Source organism: Tachypleus tridentatus, chromosome 13 (assembly GCF_004210375.1).
Source record: "Tachypleus tridentatus isolate NWPU-2018 chromosome 13, ASM421037v1, whole genome shotgun sequence".
Classification (NCBI taxonomy): domain Eukaryota; kingdom Metazoa; phylum Arthropoda; class Merostomata; order Xiphosura; family Limulidae; genus Tachypleus; species Tachypleus tridentatus.
This window is the reverse complement of record NC_134837.1, coordinates 125,326,943-125,349,290: the sequence shown is the minus strand read 5'-3', so window position 1 is coordinate 125,349,290 and position 22,348 is coordinate 125,326,943. Positions and strand designations below refer to the sequence as shown.

General features: G+C 29.9%; 1 protein-coding gene across 6 annotated transcripts in view; it reads left to right on the top strand.

Annotated features, from left to right (window-relative positions):
• Nucleotides 1-22,348, top strand: part of LOC143240769 (uncharacterized) — an 80,856-nt gene that overhangs the window by 39,788 nt on the left and 18,720 nt on the right. For 3 of the 6 annotated variants that reach the window (XM_076483771.1, XM_076483769.1, XM_076483770.1), the window contains exons 11-16: nt 5,448-5,633; nt 7,530-7,632; nt 9,768-9,856; nt 16,308-16,430; nt 19,975-20,142; nt 21,216-21,273. In XM_076483771.1, coding sequence (XP_076339886.1) covers nt 5,448-5,633; nt 7,530-7,632; nt 9,768-9,856; nt 16,308-16,430; nt 19,975-20,142; nt 21,216-21,273 — 727 coding nt within the window. The remainder of the gene's footprint in view (nt 1-5,447; nt 5,634-7,529; nt 7,633-9,767; nt 9,857-16,307; nt 16,431-19,974; nt 20,143-21,215; nt 21,274-22,348) is intronic. The other 3 variants (XM_076483772.1, XM_076483773.1, XM_076483774.1) reach the window with 2 other exon arrangements.

Sequence of the window (22,348 nt, the reverse complement as noted above, 5' to 3'; positions counted from 1 at the left end):
ATTAAAACTAGAATATAGGATTGTCTCACAAAGTAATACAAAGTAGAAGAAACATGGTGAAATTAAAACTAGAATATAGGATTGTCTCACAAAGTAATACAAAGTAGAAGAAACATGGTGAAATTAAAACTAGAATATAGGATTGTCTCACAAAGTAATACAAAGTAGAAGAAACATGGTGAAATTAAAACTAGAATATAGGATTGTCTCACAAAGTAATACAAAGTAGAAGAAACATGGTGAAATTAAAACTAGAATATAGGATTGTCTCACAAAGTAATACAAAGTAGAAGAAACATGGTGAAATTAAAACTAGAATATAGGATTGTCTCACAAAGTAATACAAAGTAGAAGAAACATGGTGAAATTAAAACTAGAATATAGGATTGTCTCACAAAGTAATACAAAGTAGAAGAAACATGGTGAAATTAAAACTAGAATATAGGATTGTCTCACAAAGTAATACAAAGTAGAAGAAACATGGTGAAATTAAAACTAGAATATAGGATTGTCTCACAAAGTAATACAAAGTAGAAGAAACATGGTGAAATTAAAACTAGAATATAGGATTGTCTCACAAAGTAATACAAAGTAGAAGAAACATGGTGAAATTAAAACTAGAATATAGGATTGTCTCACAAAGTAATACAAAGTAGAAGAAACATGGTGAAATTAAAACTAGAATATAGGATTGTCTCACAAAGTAATACAAAGTAGAAGAAACATGGTGAAATTAAAACTAGAATATAGGATTGTCTCACAAAGTAATACAAAGTAGAAGAAACATGGTGAAATTAAAACTAGAATATAGGATTGTCTCACAAAGTAATACAAAGTAGAAGAAACATGGTGAAATTAAAACTAGAATATAGGATTGTCTCACAAAGTAATACAAAGTAGAAGAAACATGGTGAAATTAAAACTAGAATATAGGATTGTCTCACAAAGTAATACAAAGTAGAAGAAACATGGTGAAATTAAAACTAGAATATAGGATTGTCTCACAAAGTAATACAAAGTAGAAGAAACATGGTGAAATTAAAACTAGAATATAGGATTGTCTCACAAAGTAATACAAAGTAGAAGAAACATGGTGAAATTAAAACTAGAATATAGGATTGTCTCACAAAGTAATACAAAGTAGAAGAAACATGGTGAAATTAAAACTAGAATATAGGATTGTCTCACAAAGTAATACAAAGTAGAAGAAACATGGTGAAATTAAAACTAGAATATAGGATTGTCTCACAAAGTAATACAAAGTAGAAGAAACATGGTGAAATTAAAACTAGAATATAGGATTGTCTCACAAAGTAATACAAAGTAGAAGAAACATGGTGAAATTAAAACTAGAATATAGGATTGTCTCACAAAGTAATACAAAGTAGAAGAAACATGGTGAAATTAAAACTAGAATATAGGATTGTCTCACAAAGTAATACAAAGTAGAAGAAACATGGTGAAATTAAAACTAGAATATAGGATTGTCTCACAAAGTAATACAAAGTAGAAGAAACATGGTGAAATTAAAACTAGAATATAGGATTGTCTCACAAAGTAATACAAAGTAGAAGAAACATGGTGAAATTAAAACTAGAATATAGGATTGTCTCACAAAGTAATACAAAGTAGAAGAAACATGGTGAAATTAAAACTAGAATATAGGATTGTCTCACAAAGTAATACAAAGTAGAAGAAACATGGTGAAATTAAAACTAGAATATAGGATTGTCTCACAAAGTAATACAAAGTAGAAGAAACATGGTGAAATTAAAACTAGAATATAGGATTGTCTCACAAAGTAATACAAAGTAGAAGAAACATGGTGAAATTAAAACTAGAATATAGGATTGTCTCACAAAGTAATACAAAGTAGAAGAAACATGGTGAAATTAAAACTAGAATATAGGATTGTCTCACAAAAGTAATACAAAGTAGAAGAAACATGGTGAAATTAAAACTAGAATATAGGATTGTCTCACAAAGTAATACAAAGTAGAAGAAACATGGTGAAATTAAAACTAGAATATAGGATTGTCTCACAAAGTAATACAAAGTAGAAGAAACATGGTGAAATTAAAACTAGAATATAGGATTGTCTCACAAAGTAATACAAAGTAGAAGAAACATGGTGAAATTAAAACTAGAATATAGGATTGTCTCACAAAGTAATACAAAGTAGAAGAAACATGGTGAAATTAAAACTAGAATATAGGATTGTCTCACAAAGTAATACAAAGTAGAAGAAACATGGTGAAATTAAAACTAGAATATAGGATTGTCTCACAAAGTAATACAAAGTAGAAGAAACATGGTGAAATTAAAACTAGAATATAGGATTGTCTCACAAAGTAATACAAAGTAGAAGAAACATGGTGAAATTAAAACTAGAATATAGGATTGTCTCACAAAGTAATACAAAGTAGAAGAAACATGGTGAAATTAAAACTAGAATATAGGATTGTCTCACAAAGTAATACAAAGTAGAAGAAACATGGTGAAATTAAAACTAGAATATAGGATTGTCTCACAAAGTAATACAAAGTAGAAGAAACATGGTGAAATTAAAACTAGAATATAGGATTGTCTCACAAAGTAATACAAAGTAGAAGAAACATGGTGAAATTAAAACTAGAATATAGGATTGTCTCACAAAGTAATACAAAGTAGAAGAAACATGGTGAAATTAAAACTAGAATATAGGATTGTCTCACAAAGTAATACAAAGTAGAAGAAACATGGTGAAATTAAAACTAGAATATAGGATTGTCTCACAAAGTAATACAAAGTAGAAGAAACATGGTGAAATTAAAACTAGAATATAGGATTGTCTCACAAAGTAATACAAAGTAGAAGAAACATGGTGAAATTAAAACTAGAATATAGGATTGTCTCACAAAGTAATACAAAGTAGAAGAAACATGGTGAAATTAAAACTAGAATATAGGATTGTCTCACAAAGTAATACAAAGTAGAAGAAACATGGTGAAATTAAAACTAGAATATAGGATTGTCTCACAAAGTAATACAAAGTAGAAGAAACATGGTGAAATTAAAACTAGAATATAGGATTGTCTCACAAAGTAATACAAAGTAGAAGAAACATGGTGAAATTAAAACTAGAATATAGGATTGTCTCACAAAGTAATACAAAGTAGAAGAAACATGGTGAAATTAAAACTAGAATATAGGATTGTCTCACAAAGTAATACAAAGTAGAAGAAACATGGTGAAATTAAAACTAGAATATAGGATTGTCTCACAAAGTAATACAAAGTAGAAGAAACATGGTGAAATTAAAACTAGAATATAGGATTGTCTCACAAAGTAATACAAAGTAGAAGAAACATGGTGAAATTAAAACTAGAATATAGGATTGTCTCACAAAGTAATACAAAGTAGAAGAAACATGGTGAAATTAAAACTAGAATATAGGATTGTCTCACAAAGTAATACAAAGTAGAAGAAACATGGTGAAATTAAAACTAGAATATAGGATTGTCTCACAAAGTAATACAAAGTAGAAGAAACATGGTGAAATTAAAACTAGAATATAGGATTGTCTCACAAAGTAATACAAAGTAGAAGAAACATGGTGAAATTAAAACTAGAATATAGGATTGTCTCACAAAGTAATACAAAGTAGAAGAAACATGGTGAAATTAAAACTAGAATATAGGATTGTCTCACAAAGTAATACAAAGTAGAAGAAACATGGTGAAATTAAAACTAGAATATAGGATTGTCTCACAAAGTAATACAAAGTAGAAGAAACATGGTGAAATTAAAACTAGAATATAGGATTGTCTCACAAAGTAATACAAAGTAGAAGAAACATGGTGAAATTAAAACTAGAATATAGGATTGTCTCACAAAGTAATACAAAGTAGAAGAAACATGGTGAAATTAAAACTAGAATATAGGATTGTCTCACAAAGTAATACAAAGTAGAAGAAACATGGTGAAATTAAAACTAGAATATAGGATTGTCTCACAAAGTAATACAAAGTAGAAGAAACATGGTGAAATTAAAACTAGAATATAGGATTGTCTCACAAAGTAATACAAAGTAGAAGAAACATGGTGAAATTAAAACTAGAATATAGGATTGTCTCACAAAGTAATACAAAGTAGAAGAAACATGGTGAAATTAAAACTAGAATATAGGATTGTCTCACAAAGTAATACAAAGTAGAAGAAACATGGTGAAATTAAAACTAGAATATAGGATTGTCTCACAAAGTAATACAAAGTAGAAGAAACATGGTGAAATTAAAACTAGAATATAGGATTGTCTCACAAAGTAATACAAAGTAGAAGAAACATGGTGAAATTAAAACTAGAATATAGGATTGTCTCACAAAAGTAATACAAAGTAGAAGAAACATGGTGAAATTAAAACTAGAATATAGGATTGTCTCACAAAGTAATACAAAGTAGAAGAAACATGGTGAAATTAAAACTAGAATATAGGATTGTCTCACAAAGTAATACAAAGTAGAAGAAACATGGTGAAATTAAAACTAGAATATAGGATTGTCTCACAAAGTAATACAAAGTAGAAGAAACATGGTGAAATTAAAACTAGAATATAGGATTGTCTCACAAAGTAATACAAAGTAGAAGAAACATGGTGAAATTAAAACTAGAATATAGGATTGTCTCACAAAGTAATACAAAGTAGAAGAAACATGGTGAAATTAAAACTAGAATATAGGATTGTCTCACAAAGTAATACAAAGTAGAAGAAACATGGTGAAATTAAAACTAGAATATAGGATTGTCTCACAAAGTAATACAAAGTAGAAGAAACATGGTGAAATTAAAACTAGAATATAGGATTGTCTCACAAAAGTAATACAAAGTAGAAGAAACATGGTGAAATTAAAACTAGAATATAGGATTGTCTCACAAAAGTAATACAAAGTAGAAGAAACATGGTGAAATTAAAACTAGAATATAGGATTGTCTCACAAAAGTAATACAAAGTAGAAGAAACATGGTGAAATTAAAACTAGAATATAGGATTGTCTCACAAAGTAATACAAAGTAGAAGAAACATGGTGAAATTAAAACTAGAATATAGGATTGTCTCACAAAAGTAATACAAAGTAGAAGAAACATGGTGAAATTAAAACTAGAATATAGGATTGTCTCACAAAAGTAATACAAAGTAGAAGAAACATGGTGAAATTAAAACTAGAATATAGGATTGTCTCACAAAGTAATACAAAGTAGAAGAAACATGGTGAAATTAAAACTAGAATATAGGATTGTCTCACAAAAGTAATACAAAGTAGAAGAAACATGGTGTAGTAAAAAGGTTTTTTGTCATTACAGATAATAATTTTCAAAAAAAAAAGCAAGTGGTTATAATATCAAAAGAATGTCCTTGTTTTGTGCATGGTTATATAACTATTTATTATTGACTTACATATTTATGGCAGATGGGAAGCTGTTTAAAGCTGAGTATTTTATCTCTGAGAGACAACCAACTAACTTGCATTCCTGATGAGTTGGGATACCTCTCCTCTCTGAAAGTGTTGAGTCTTACGGGCAATATGCTTCAGTTTCTTCCTTTCAGCATTGCTAAACTTCCACAGCTGCAAGCACTCTGGTTGTCTGAGAATCAGGTAATGTTATTTTACTTATGACTGTATTAGTTATACAAGGGGTTGTCTGAGAATTAGGTTATGTTATTTTACTTATGACTATTAGTTATACAAAGGGTTGTGTGAGAATCAGGTAATGTTATTTTACTTATGACTTTATTAGTTATACAATGAGTTGTCTGAGAATCAGGTAAACATGTTTATTTTACTTATGGTGATTGATTAGTTGTAAAAGGAGTGTTCAGAAAATAACAGGGTTTTCCTTCCCATGTGTATAAAGTAATGCTTAGTATGTCTGGACTATGACTCCCAGAACTTCTTGTTTATGATGGACTGTGAATTAAAGAACCCTTAGCTTTTGGCTTATTGCTGCAAAAACGTGCTTTATTGTTTGGAACTATGAGTGTAATAATCAAATCCTACTACTGGGGCAGACAATAGTTAACAGTGGATGGTATTGAGCAGCTGTCTTCTGTCTGTCTGTCATCTCAAAATTGTTGAAGGTTATATGCAAATATCCATTTGTGTGAACTTGCGTGAAAATTCTGAAACAGCCAAACGTTATCTGCATTTTGTGAAATAACCATTTCCAATTCTGAAGGAATGACACTTTTCTTTAAACTGTGTAATAACATGACTAGCTGCTTTCCTTTAGTCTTTCAGTTTAAATTTAGGGTCAGCTGTGAACTGATAGTCCTTTTATGAAGTTTTGTGTGAAAATTCTGAAAAAGCAAAGTTTTAAAAATAGTTGGTGTAAGAAAATTGTGGCTGTTCAGTGACTGTGTTAGTAAAGCAGTTTTTGTTCACTTTTATTTGTGTCATATGTCCACCCAAGATATATGCAATACATTTACAAAATGACAACTACAAGTAACATCAGTTGTAACATTATGCTTTTATCAAGCTCTTAACATGTAATTTTTATTCACACACAGGTATAACAAAAATGGCTTAATGCTCAAACAACATCAAAGATGGTTAAGTCAGGCTGGCCACAAGCCAGTAGTAAAGATGGCTTGATGCACAAACTAGCATCAGAGATGGGGGTAAATCAGGCTGTTCATAAACACTAATAAAGATGGCTCAAACAAAGGAGGAGGGGAGCCAAAACAAGATGACAGAGGGCAGCACAAAAGAACATTGAGATGACTCTGAGAGTAGAGAAAAAAATTTAAAAAGTAGACAACCTACGTAAGGAGATATTATACATGAATTAGATATGACAACTCAACTGGTAAATATCAGTACCCATAAACCAGATGTTCACTGTCAAATCTGTAACATTACATCTGATGTTCACTTTCCTGGAATTATCATTCTTATAGAAATACATCATACATATTGGAAACTAAGTTGAGCAGTGGAGTCTGGATGTGTATTTTAGTTGACTCTAATATCGGTGAACAACATGAAATAAAACCATGGTTCCCTCTGAACCACCTGGTTGGTCAGTCTTGGTACATTACTATTTAAACATTTTTTTATAATTCTTGAATAGTGAGGACCATCTCTAAGTAAGAACTCTAACTAGCAACTATTTTAAACATAGTGTGACTTTTGTTCAAGCTCTGAGCTGGAAGAGTCGACCACAGAAAGCTCCCATAAGTTGTAATTACAGGATGATGCATTTTTTAACTGACACTGTTATAGGTAAACAATTCTTTCACTGCCAGGTTTATGTTTAGATATATAACAAAAAAGACAAGTACTTCAATATTTTGTACGAATATGAAACTTGGAAATGTTTGGTCAAATTCAGCATAGTGCTCTAGAGAGGATATACCTGTGACTATGACAATGGATGAACTAATGATACAAGGGTCATATAACCAAATGAATTACTAGTCAATGGCCAAATATTTTAATTATTTGACCAGAAATGTACTAAAGCATACAGTGTCCTTTCTCTCTTCACAGACAAAACCTTTGGTTCCTCTGCTATCAGACATTGATCCTGATACAAAACAACATATTCTCACCTGTTTCTTACTCCCACAAGTTCCACTGGAAGAGACAAGAGGTATAATATGTACCTAGAAGATTTACTTAATAATATTTATGCATTCTAAGATGGCTATTTGAGTTACATTAAAAATTTATTTTCAAGATTTTGAAAAAAGGTAAAATATTACTGATGAAGTATTTATTAATGAACTAAAACAAGATATGTCCATAAATATGTCAAGTCTTTTTTACTAGTCTGAGTGCAAATGGACTTTCTTGATAATGGGTAACCAACTTTAAGTAACAATTTTTTACAGAATGGCTAGTATGGGTATTAATAAAATTACTAATAAAGCAGAGAACAATGTTTCGACCTTCCTAGGTCATCTTCAGGTTGAAATGTTGCTGTTTTATTAGTAAAAGTGTTAATACCCATACCAGTCGTCCTGAGATACAAAAGTGACTTTCATATTAAGATTAAAAATACTTTTATGTTAAAGATCACTAATTTCATTTGTGTAATCTCTAAAACCTCATAAATACATTTCAAACTGTTGTTTTTAGTAAAATTTTACATTTTATCAGTTATTTTCTCTAACTCTATGTAAGGTTTGTCAGTTTCTTTCCAGAATGACTTCAAATTGTAACATAAAATTATATTTGTTTATTCTCAGTGCATTTAAACTTGTGACAGTATAAAACTATTTATACTAAGATGTTATTGTTTTATTTCCATTTGAACCATGTTTAATTACTGTTTGCACCATTATAAGTTGTAACTCATTAGGGGAATGTGGAACTCGTATACGTCACTTGTGAACTACACCAAACAGTTCACTTATGTGCATCATGAACATTATTACTGTTTATTTTTACCTGATCTACGTTAACCACAAGAGATTCCTATTTTTACATTTTAGTAACCTTTATAATAACAGTAAAACCATACACGTGAGAAACAAGAAACAAAACAAAATACTTACCTTGGTCTCTCGTGTTGTTAATTGTCAATGACACTTAACCCTATTTTTTAATACTAATTGTAGTTGTGCACTAAAAGGTTTTTTTATCTAATTCAATAATGTACCAGAGAATATAGAATAATAACAAGCAAAAAAGCACACAATGTCCATAGCTATAAAAAATTTTCTGGCTCTCTAACTATGAGATAAAACAAGTTAAACATTCATCCTAGCTAGTTGATGTGTTTCCTGTGGAAACAAAATTTGTACTAAATGAGAAATTTACAATTATCTCCACAGAAAACAATGTAATATAATATGTCACATAGTAGATGAAAATCTTGTTATTCTTTTGGTTATAAATAATATATTCTTAAACAAAAGAAAAAAACTTGACAAATCATGAAAGAGAGAATGCAACAGGTAGGTGTGGCAAGAGAGGTTGATTTTCTATTTTGTGGCTCTCTAACCAAACAAGATTGAAAGCTATAAAACTATGATTTGTCTGAATAATGATGATTTTATAGTCAGAAATTTAAGTTTCATGTGGAGGGGTGGTGAATAAATTAGTGCAGTAGGGATGAAAAAAAAAATGCCACATTATTTACACTAGGGTAAATTCAAGACTTTTTAAAACTTTGACTTATAAAATTGACTTAAATCTTGCATGCTATTAAAATATGGATGATTATCTACTAATTGGTATAATAGTAAAAAAACATTGTAATTAAATTTTGGATTTATGGCCATAATTATTCAATTAAAAAAACAAATTTCCAATGAGATATTTGAGTTTTAAACTTTTACGCATTATAAAAATGTGCTACCTAAATTTTTCTTGTAAAAAGTATTTAATTTTTTTAGAAGCCAGAATATAAATAAATATAAATACTGATATTGAGAGTAACTATGTTAAGTCCTAGCTTGTTACAGAAGTGTTTTCTGCTTCTAACTTTCTACAATAAAACTTAACAGCTGATGTTTAAAAATTAGAATTATTTGGGGGTTTTTTTTGGTACTTGTACAGACAGAGAGTGGCACAGGGATAGATGGAACAACTGGTTCAGGTTGTCCATAAATATTAATACTTCAATATTTGGTTATTCATATTGGAAAGAAAATATTCTGAAATACAGAAAAAAAATTTACGAAATAGAATTTTATTTCTCATTAAGGTTTATTAATTTACTGGAATATGGATCACTAGTTTATTTGTTCTATGAGAGTTGATTGTTTTGTTTCTTATTAGATCGTGGCTGTGGTAAAGATGTTTTTGACATCGATGAAGAGACGAGACAACAAATTAAATTTTCCTCGGATATAGCAGTGGAAGAACCTGTAAGTTCAAGTAACTGGTCTTTCGTTTTATATTTCCTTTGTTTTGAAAACTGAAATATTTTGTTTAATTCTACAGAGATACCGACTATTCTGATTTTTATTTTCATGTTATACCACAGCCTTTACATTCAGATTAGGTGATTTTTACTTTTGCAGTTATTTGATAATTTTTTATGGAATGAAATGACACCTTAAACACAAAGATAACAGTAGTTTAAACATTTATACTTCTATGGCTACACCCTTATGCAAATTAATTAAAACAACTGGTCATTTTACAATATTTTCAGCCGGTGTAGGCTCGCTGGACTCGCTGATTTCCTTTAATAGTCATTGTTTTACACATATGGCGTCATTAGCTGTGTTTTGCAGTACGGTCAATCGATTTCTGGGATATATGACGAAATTTTGAGGAATATTACGTCGTTCGAAATTGAATTAGAAGGGCAAGGAGACCAGTCAAAAAACAACTTCTTACCAACTAAATGAAGAAAAAACGATATAAATAGAGTCTGAAATACAAGAACTGGATGCAAGAACAATGGAGGAATGTGTTATTCAGTGACGAGACTCATTACTTCGTACAGGGTTAAAAAAGTCTTCATGTTTGCAGATCTCCAGGTGAGAAACTTAGAAAATCTCACATCAATCAGTTTGTAAAACATCCCTTGAAGAAGATTTTTGGGGCTTTTTCAGCTACTATGGTGTCAGAGGCTTACATATCGTAGAAGGTATGATGCGAGAACCACAGTACTTCGAAGTTTTGCAGAGAAGAGTCGTTCCAGAATTGAAACAGGGATTTCCAGATGGATCTGTCATTTTTGAGCAAGATCTGGCTCCGTGCCACACATCAAAACTTGTGAAGAATTTTATGACTATAACGCAAATAAAGGTGCTGGACTGGCCTGGAAACTCTCTGTACTTAAATCCTTTTGAAACTTTTGTGCGATTTGTAAAGAAATACTTCGGGGAAATGACTGTACTACGGAAGATAAGCTAATTGAGGCCATAATTGAGGTGTGGTACCGCGATCCAAAAATTAGTAAAGATTGCAGTCAACTCGTGGACTCGATGCCAAAGCGAATTAATGATCTTCTGAAAAATAAAGGCGGTTATATCATTGTGAGTAATTTTTGGATTCACAGAAATAAAACGCCAAAAATTGAAAAAATTGTAATTTTCCGTCTTGTTTCAATTAATTTGTACAAGGGTGTAGATTCCCACAATCATGTGATACCTTAACTCTGTCAACATGGGGTTGATCAAATTGATTGACCTGATAACCAATTTGTACTTAATATAGTTTCGTTATTACAACTTTTAATACAGTTTGTATATCGTTATTAAATTTGGTAGAATTTTAGTAATTATTACATGTTTGTACATGAGAAAGCAGTTGGTTTTAATGAAGTATTTTTTACATGATGCTTGTCTGTGAATATATTGATTCTTTCTTTCTTTCTTTTTTGACTAATTCATCTGCAAAGTGAATTTTAAACTAAGATTAAAAATACTTCTCTTTGTCTCAAAAATCTCAAATTTAATTTGTTACCTCTTAAATAAATCTAAAATATTTTGTTTTTTTACAGTAAAACACTTATATTTTATCTTTTATTACTTCTACCTTAACAGTATATTTAATTTTTCATCCAGTAGACAAATCATCAAAGTTATAAAATCAGAAATAAAATGAGTAGCTGTGTCGTCTTTTTTTTATTACATCTCTTGAGAGATTGAACTGCTAAACATTTCACATTTATTTTCTATGTTTATTTTACTGTCAATAACTGAAGTAAAAATCTGATTTATATAAAGCAACAAATCATGTGTCATTAGACTGTTTATGTGACATCATAACATGATACTCTCAAGAGCAGGAAAGAAATGAGCTGACTTGGCTCCTGCTTCGAGAATAGGATCTAGAAATTATTAGCTTGTGTATTTTACAGTGTTTACAACAACAATTCCCCAGTATAATAAAATTACACTTTGAATATGTGGAACTTTTATTACAGAATACATTTTGGAACTGATTCCAAAAGATTGAAAGTGTCTGAATATTGGTGATCCTTATGGGATATTTGCCATTTAATGGTATACTGTGCAAACATACAAAGATAACTGTACATACAGTAATAAAATCCTACTTCCCTTTTAGCAGACTTATTCATCAACCAATAAATATTATTTATTCACAAATGCTTAAATTTTTTTTTATTAGAATGTAGAAGAATAAATTTAAAAAATACTTCAGGAAACAAAGATTTTGAGGGTTAGGAGATTTTGTGCTCATGCATCATGCGTGCTAAATCTTGTTTATTCATCTGAGTTGGGATGGTGAAGAGAGATTAATTTTTGTAGGCATCAAACATACATTTGAGAAAGCAAATTAATGATCAACTTACTCTGTTAGTGCACACAAAACACTTGTAATTCATCATGATTTTTAAACAATCTGTATATGACTTTAAAAATATCTCATATTCAGAGCAATGACCTAATCACCACACTTCAACAGTTTCTGTGAAATTGACTTTCTCCTTCAAGCTATTTACAAATCACTTTCAAACTTACGTACACAGGAAACTGTTCTTTCTCTTGGTAGTAAATGCTGAATGGATTTGTGGCTCTTTCCACTAGATTGACTAAATATATTGATATCACACAAAATCATTGATGTGAGAGGTTCTTATTTTATGTTATAGTTTTTTTGTATCTCAAATTTGAGTTTCTAATTTGTTAACTACATTGTATGATAGGCGTAAATAAAACAATAAAACAATTGTTGCTACGTGACAAGGGAAAATTGATATCTGGTATTATTTTCTTTATATTTCCTTTTATATTAAAAAAATAAAAACATAATAAAATTTCAATTAGAAACTGAATTCTTATGTTTCCATTGACATAAGTAACAGTTTAAAAAAAGTTGAAAATAACTCTCAAAAGGTCATGACATGTACTCTTTAACCTGCTTGCAGCAAAAGATTGGTTAAACAGAATACCTACTGGCAGTTTTTTTTTAGTGCAACCTTTGCTACAAGTTTCTGTTACTTTAATCATCTAACACTTTGATATCAGTAAAACCAGTATTGCATGCTATACAACACTGTGCACCTTTTGTTTTGCTGAAGTGAAAAAAACAAAATCTGTGACTTCATTTATTTCATTCAATAATAACACCAGTGGAATGAATTGATAAAGAAACAATATTTTAGTGAAAGATGTAATGGTAAAATTACCATAAATTTAAAAATCCTCCTTTTGGTTTTGAAGGATTTTCTCCCCAAATACAAAACAATAATTTATATGTCATTTGCTTCAAGTATTTTGACCACAGTACTTTTTAAACTTATCACAAAGGGTTACACATCAAAGGCTATATCATCTCATTTATTGACTTGCATTCAAAATTTTATGGAACTACTATTTTATAAGTTTATGTAAATGAATTTAGAATCAAATTGTAGATTACAATTCAAACTTTAGTATTATACATTAGTTAATTTCTTAATTTAAAAGTAAATATTAAAAGAACACATCTAAATATAAGTTTTAATGAGTCACATGGTGTGTTGAATGCAGTATTGTTTAAAATTAGATGTTTGTGATGTCAAAATACTAAGTCTGTAGTTTAGTAAAAATTAGGAACTTAAATTACTGATATTATCAAGCTAGAATATAAAATAAGGACCTCGTATCTTTTTATTTTACTCGGATATGGCTTGTGTACTGAATCAAACACAGTGGTTCAGCTTATCTATTTCTATTTTTGGAAATAGTCCCTTATATACACTTATTTCAATGTATGATATGAATAACCAATCAACAGATTAGAATGTCTCTTAGTTGTTTCTCTCAGCCATTTTAATCTGTTAGAAGGCAGCCTTATTCTTTATAACCAATATTTCAAAGAGGTAAGTTGTAGAAGTCTGTGGTATAAATATAATAATTTATGTATACACAGTATTTTGGCTGTGTATTTATATATATATATATATACCTAAAAAAATATTTCAATTTGCATTTTCCATCTGCAAAATTTTAAAAGGCTTTGCGATCGAGTTTGAAGGTGAAAGCTAGAAGAGATAATTGTTTACTTTATTTATTGTTCTATGCTTTAAGAAAAATAAACTTAACAACTTGTTTGTAAATGATAATAATATGCACACATATATAATATATAATAATTGAAATTTGACTGTATATTACAAAATATTACTAGTCCATTAAAATGCAACCAAGACAAGGTCACTTTCTAAGTACTAAAATTCAGTTTTATGTTATTGGATACAGTAACATGGGTGCACATGCACCACGTCAGTGCAAATTCTGTAATATTAGCCAGGCACAAATACAAAATCAATATAATAAAAACAATAAATGTATGTATAAATGTATAATATTATGAGACATAAGGTATTTAGTCTGAACATTTGTGTTCTTTAGTAGATATTTGATAAAAATATAAACTTATTTCCTACTTTTGTAATAGTGGTTATGATGTCAGTCAAATTTACAGACCTCAGGGTAAAGAAAATAACAGACAAAATATAGTCTAACTGAAAACAAATGTTTGGAATGTATTTAAGAGGTTTTAGAGATTACACAAATAATACTTAAGATTTTTAATCATAACATGAAAATCGCACTCAAACCAGTAAAGACTCAGTATTTTCACAAAGAAATCTTTACTGGAAAATCTGGATTTTTATATACAAAACATTTGCAGTCTTTACAATGAGTTTACCAAATTTTGTGAAATATATAAATACTGTATAAAAAGTTATACTATAAATATTTAACCTGTGCAAATGTGTGTATGAACTCCTCAATATTATTCTGAGCCTGTCTCGAAGGGATTAACATAAACAATGTCTGAAGATAACTGCTTTTTTTCTTCTTTGATTAGAAAATTGTACAGACATAACATTTCACACAGCATGTCAGAAATGTACTGAAAAATAACACGAGTAATTATTATACTTTACTGTAAAATTTAACACGTGTTATTAGTTGTGTTGATTAAGTTTATTACTAATTCTCTTATTAATGATTAATCACCTTTGTAAAAAAAAAAAAAAATGTTCATTGCAAGAATAATGAATTTTTTGCATAGGTCTAAAACCAAACATGAATATAAAATGTTTTAATTAGTTAGTTTATTGATGAAAATTAAATCTTCCCACATCATGTATAGTAAGTGTGTGAAAACACTAATCTCTTTGTGGTTTATCTTCTAAAAAGAAAGGTATTAAAATTACCAGTGGCTCAGAACAGCAATGCCAGTTTAATGTGGTGGTTCTTTTCATAAAATCTTTGACTGTATTTTTTACACTTGTTGTTCGGTTCTTTTAAAATTTTTACTTGTTGCTCAGAATTTTGATAATTTTATTAATAAGGTTACTGGAAGAGAAATAACATGTATCATAGATTGAACACATATGTTATCAATAATCCAGCTTGTCAAAACTCATTCCACTATATGTTTGATGCTTTAACAGTGGTGTGGATTTTTCTTTCCATCTGCCATCATTTCTTCATTTATACCCAGTTCCCTAAAGTCCTTTTGCTATGTTGTAGATGTCTTTCTAATGGTATGAATTCTTTTTCACATCCACCAGTGTTTCTTCAGGGTACATCTGATTTCCTAACCTCTTTATGCTATGTCTTAGATGCTTTTCTGATGGCGTGATTTTTTTTTTTTTTTTTGTTTCATACCCATCAGTATTTATTCAATGCACATCTAGTTTTCCCTGATCTCTTTCTTCTATGTCTTAAATGCTTTTGAAGTAGTGTGAATTCCTTTTCACACCTATCACCATCTCTTAAATGCACATCTAATGTCTTCAAACCCAGACACACCTACCAGTATTTTTTCAATGTACATCTGTCTAGTTTCTTCTGATCTCTTTCTGCTATGTCTTAAATGCTTTTGAAGTAGTGTTAATTCCTTTTCACACCTACCATCATCTCTTCAATGCTCATCTAATGCCATCAAGCCCATTTTCGTGTGTGTTAGATGCCTCTGTAGCATTTCTTCAACCCATCTGATATTCTGTGATGCTTGGACAATAAGTAATGTTAGTGACTATAAAATTTGTAAAGTAAAAATAGATTCTTCATTTGAAGGATAACTCCTACTTTGTGTATTAGTTCATCAATGATTTGACTTCTGTAGATGTGTTTTCCTTGTTGTATTTCAATCTACCTGTGGTTGAAATTTTGTCTATGAACTTTGGTATTTAGAAGACTGGTAGAATTTGCCAAAAATGTTTCTCTCTGCATGAGGAGGAAATTTTAATGATAAAGTTTAACAAAGAAACAGTAGCAAGATTGCATAAACTTTAGATTTTTCATGTATCTCTAAGTATTCATGATCTCAGAATTCTAGTACTTTTGATTTGTTTTTCACTGAATTCATTGGTTATATTCTTGTGTGTCACCAAAGGGTAAATTAGTGCGAGCCCCTACACCTTATCCTAAGGAATTGAAAGCCCATGCTAAACATGTTTGGAACTATGCTTTGAAACTCAAAGAAAATGGGAAAGAAGGATCAGAAATTCTAAACAAAGTGAGTGAGAGTCATCTATAAATAATTAATATCAAAACAAGGCTTACTTGATGTTTTTCTCCCAACTCTTCTACATTTAGGTTTTAATTTCTCCAATCTTTCAAATAAATTCAGTAAGAAAACATGACCAGTCAACCGTACTATTACATTCAACAAATTGTACTGTATTATATATGCTCTAAATTTATGTAGTTTTGAATAATTTCATTGAAAGAAGAAGTCTATTAGGTTTTTATGTAATGACAACTCTTTTTTATTTCAATTACTGAACATGGTGGTTTCTGTTGAAGCACATCTGGGTAGGAAGTGTCATATTACATATCAGGTCCTCAGGTGATATCACTACACAACCTGGATAAAGAATTTATACTAACTTATATTATTAAACCAGCCAAATCCTAAAACGTACAAATTTACATTGTGAATCTAACCAAGTTCTAAAATGTGCAAACTTGTGCTGGGAACCCAACTAACTCCTGAAATATGAGAAAACTTCACCATGAATCCAGCTAACTCTTAAGACTCATGCAAACTTGCACAGTGAATCCAGAAAATCTTACAACTTGTGATCTTTACACTGTACATCTAGCTAACTCTTAAGACACATGCAGACTTGCTTTATGAATCCAGCTAACCCTAAAATATGCACGCTTACTTTGTGAATTCAACAAACTCCTAAGACACATCCAAGTTTAAATTGTAAGTCCAACTAACTTGTAAAGTATGTGGAAAGTTGCTCTATGAATCCAATTTTCTCCTAAATCACCTGCAAACATACACTGAAATCCAGCTAACTCCTAAGATATGTTCAAACTTACATTGTGAATTTAGCTAAGTTCTAAGATGTGTAAACATACACTGAAAATCCAGTTAACTCCTAAGATATATTTAAACTTGCACTGTAAATCCAGCTAAGGCCTAAGACACAATTGAATGTACACTATGAATTCAGCTTAATCCTAAGACTGTGCAAACTTACACCATGACTCCAGCTAAATTCTAAGACTGTGCAAATTTACACCATGAATCTAACTAAACCCTAATGCTATACAAACATACACTGGGAATCCACCTAAATCCTACAAGCATGCAAGTTTACCATGTTATCCTGTAAATATCTAACTCTGAATTTGCATACCAATTTGAACTGTGATTCCACGTTTTCATCCAATCTCTTTGTTTTAAATTAACATTGGATGGTTCCTTTTTGTCCTACTAAATATTTAGCAAAAAACTGTTATGTTTCTTAGATGTTGTTAAGACCTTAAAATATTTAAAACTGTGTGTTTATATTTGATGAAACTAAAACCTATAAGATTAATTTTTCAACAGTATTAATGGCCTTGCATTAATTAAAACAAGTTAGAAATTAATTTTGTTTCAAAAAAGAAATTTTTATTTAATGTTTTAAAAAAACAACATTTTGTGTATCCTTTGTTAATGACCAAGATTTTAAAATAAGTTTGTATTTCAGTTTCCAGAATATATGTTTTCATTCAATTTTGCTTGTTTTTTGTTTGCCTTTCAATGTTTGGATGTATTATTTTTTAAATGTTAGCATCTTAACTTTTAACACAAAACGTGTTTGTTTCAGTATTTCATTTTCTACCAATTTTGTTGTTAATTTATTACATTTTCTGTGTCAACATCATCTACATCTTAACATTTCACTACAAATTATAAGTTTTGCATTCTGTGTTTGAAATTTTATTACTAACACTAGAATTTTCAGCATACCTTTATTGTTGTTGGTTTTTTTTGTGATTAATGTATATGTGGAAATGACATCTATGTAAATATTTAATGCCTAATACTAAAACTAACTAAAATGGTTCATTTGAGATTGATCTTGTTTTTGTGTCAGGGTTTTAAATGTGAGTGGGCTGAGGTGTCTGTGATGTATTGGTAATAAATATCAACAATAAACAGACAGCACACACTCCACTTCTTTTAAAATAATATATTCAAAACAAGCCAAACATATGTACAAAATTTCTTTACATTATAGGATATCACAATATCACAGTTTTATTTGAAATTAAATAATTCATCCCCCAGTGGGACAGCAGTAAGATTTTGGACTTACAATGCTAAAATCAGGAGTTTGATTCCCTTTGGTGGACACAGCAGATAGCCCGATGTAGCTTTGTTGTAAGAAAACATTCACACTAAATAATTTTCATTTCTTGCCAAAAGTTCATGCATGATGATTCAGTTACTTCATAATCCAGTTGACAAGATTCATTATTTTTCTCTGCACTTATTACAATAGTATAATTATTGTATGGTATAATAATAGTATGGTTTAAGTGAATAATTCACTTAAATTACCGTATCAGCTACCACATTTGAGTCCTGAACCTTAAATAATTGTCTCCTTTTTGTCAAATCCACACAGATGGGTTCAATTACTTTAGAACATTCTTTAACAAGACAAATTATTCTCTTTATCTCTATTAAACTGTAGCTGTGTCACATACTGGAAGACAGTTCCTTCAGTTTCAGGTTTCAATTCTCTGAACTTCTGACAAAATCTTTTTCCAAGCTAATTTCATTTTATCAATGCCACCCTTAATTTGTCACAGTCCACGGTGTCATCTGACGTCATGCCTGAGTATAATTTTAGACCTTTTTCTGTGAGAATTGAGCTGAAACGTACTGCTTAGTCACCTTTGTTCCAGTTTTGACTTTGAGCAAATCTTTCATATCTCTCAAAAAAAGCATCCATGTCATCTTTCTGTTCATCAACTTGAGTAGGTTGGCACTGACTCCATTGTCATTCTTGAGTCCTTCATTTTTATTTTGAGTGAAATTGGTAAACTCATTTTGTATTCTTATTCTATTTCCAGTCTCTCTTTCTCCTTTTTCATTTTCATCCTTTCTTCCACTTTTCTCCCTCTCTCTCTGTAGTTCTTGTTGCTGTTGTTGTTTAACACACTCTTCTAGTTCACTGTCTTTTAACCCATAATTCTCACTTCTTTCTATCCATTCACCAATGTTCATATAGTTGATTGTAATCTCCCTACTGTTTTCATCACCACAACCACTACTTACTTGTATCTGTTGTTCATGTCTTCTTCTACCAGCATTTACAACTGTATAATCCTGGCTGGCTTGCCAATTGTCAGGGTTTTATATATGAATGAGCTGATGGTTCCTCTACAGTAGGTGTTTGTGACTTTTTGGTGATAAATGCCAACAATAAACTGACAGCACACACTCCTCTTGTTTTAAAATGTTCAAAACAATTCTTCACACTATAGAATATTAGTTTTATCTTAAACTAAATAATTCTCTTTTCTTGTTGAAAGTCCACATGGGCATTTGATCTAGATTTATATCTTCAAAATGCTGTTGATCCAAACCTTATTTATGGATACTTAACCTAGATTTACATGACTTCAAAATGTTGTTAGTGTAGCTCTATTTATAGACAATCCAGATTTGCAATACAAGCTATGTTTCTATTTACTGTGATCTGACAAATATGTAGATATGATGAACTGAAGGTAACGTTAACTTTAATGGAGAGCATGTTGCCTAGGAAATGGAAGAAAATATGATAAATGGTGATCTTCCTGAGAGCTTCATAGTTAGGACAGGAGTGCCTGAAACAAGAGTTAAAGTCAAGGAAGCAAAAGTAACAAAACCTAAGTACCATAGTCCCTCCCCTCATCTAAATGAAAAACATCTGCTATACAAACTTGATAAGGTGTGTTTTTGTTTTGTGTTGCATAATTTTACTGATTTTATTTTTGTTTTGTTGTATTTTATCTGTTTCTCGTCGTTATTTTATTTTGGTTTTTTCACTAACAAGAGTAATCACGAACATAGAAAATTGTAGACTACACCTCTCCAATTTTTATTTAACTATTCCCCATTTTCTTTTCTTCCATTTTTAACGTGGAACCTACATGTTTTGGTAATACTGCTTGAGTGTGCTACTTATTGCTACATTTTTAATATAATCGTCATCAATAAATACTTTATTTTATCTGGTAGTAATTAACTAATTCTTTGTATTTAATGAAAGACTAGGTCTAAATATTCTTTAAATATACAAAAGATGAACATTTATTATCTTCCATCAAACTACTGTGACCTCGTTTGAAAATATTTGTATGTCACACCAGAATTAAAAGTGTGTGTGTTGAAGTTTGTTTGACATGACTACAAGCTTAAACACATTATTCTGGTATAATTATGAGGAAAAGTTGAAAGTGTTATTGTCTTGTACACATGTGGAATTTTAGATGTAAGGTTAGGAGAACACACTTTCCAAAGAACATTGCTATATTTTAAAGCTATATGATTTAACCTAATAGAGATTAGTGGCATGTTTTATGATATATGACATACCTGGCAAAGATTAGTAACATGTTTTAAAGCTTTATGGTTTAACCTAATAGAGGTTAGTGACATGTTTTATGATATAAGACATACCCAATAAAGATCAGTGACACATTTAAAGCTGTATGATTTAACCTAATAACATTGTGTTTTGAGTTATGTGATCAAAAATAATTTTACACTCACAAGAAGCTGTAAGTTGTAATAAAATTGTCAGTGTATCAACAAGAAAAACATGATTATATAACACAAAGCAGTCTACTCACAAACTGTGCAGTCAATTCCAAGGTGATGTTATTCTGTACTATACATCTTACTAAAGTATAGGCTATACTCAGTGATTCAAGGTTCTAAAGATTTAATATTCTTATATGTAATGATCTGTGTATCTTTCATCTCATGTTTTGTCCATTCATTAATCATGAATCTTTTCAGAGTGATACAGACACATCTGTAGATCTCCCTCTGGTGGTTAAAACATTACCTATAAGAGGTAAGAAATGTTTCTTGAGTGGAATAAATAATGGTATTTAGAGGACATAGCATACATCAGAAATACTACAACTGAACCTTAGGAGTCTTTGTTTTGTGTTAGTCTTAAACAATTGCAGTCTGTATTTGCATTTTATTTATTTTTGTTTTTCATAAGTGACATTAAAACAACAGATAACCAAAAGTATGTATATCAGTGTTTAAGAAGAACTTGAAATAAACCTTAAAGAGAAAAGTTACTCACAGGTTATTAGCTTTTTATTTTGTTGTTCATCTAATTTTTCACCCTGCATATTTGCAATGTTTAAGTTGGAGAAAACGTAGACTTAGAGAGAAGCCCTATCACCACATGTTGAAGTTTGGACCTCATTTTAGTAATTCTTAAATTTTCTTCAGTCTCTAATTGTGGTTTGTCCTCAGCTTGACTCTGTAACTTATATGCTACTTTAAATAATTCTGTGAAAAAAAAATTGTTACTTTAAAAAGTGAATTAATTTTGATTTAAAATTTATCTTATTTGAAGTACTTTTTTTATTAGTTTCTCTTTATGAGCATTTTTGGTAAAAATGATTAAAATATTCAACAAGAAATACCAATGTTGTGATATAAATTTTGTTATAATTCTGTATGTAAAAGTTTAGTAAAGCTGTTCTTCCTTTAATGATAATGTTATTAATATTGATCTAATGGTAAATAAGTTCTGTTTTTGTTTTGCTCCTCTCCTACCCATTTAGGGTTGTCAGGGGAACTTATGGTTAAGCCTGATAGTTCTCTACATGAATAAATATTGTACTTCTTTTGTAACAGATCTTGAGGCAGTGAAATAAGGTTTAGCTAATTGTTTTGACATTTTTAAACTCCCAAATGAAAGGTTCAGTGAGTTAAGCAATGATGTTGTCCATCCATTTATATTCATCCACTTTCTCAAGGTTCTGAATGATATATTTTAATCAAATATTGCATAGCTGTTTACACTGGAAAATGGAATATAAATTTGAATTTTGAACAATAATTAAATTTTAAACATCTGATTTCATTCAAACTTCACAATTCACTTTCCTTGGGAAAGGGGAGGA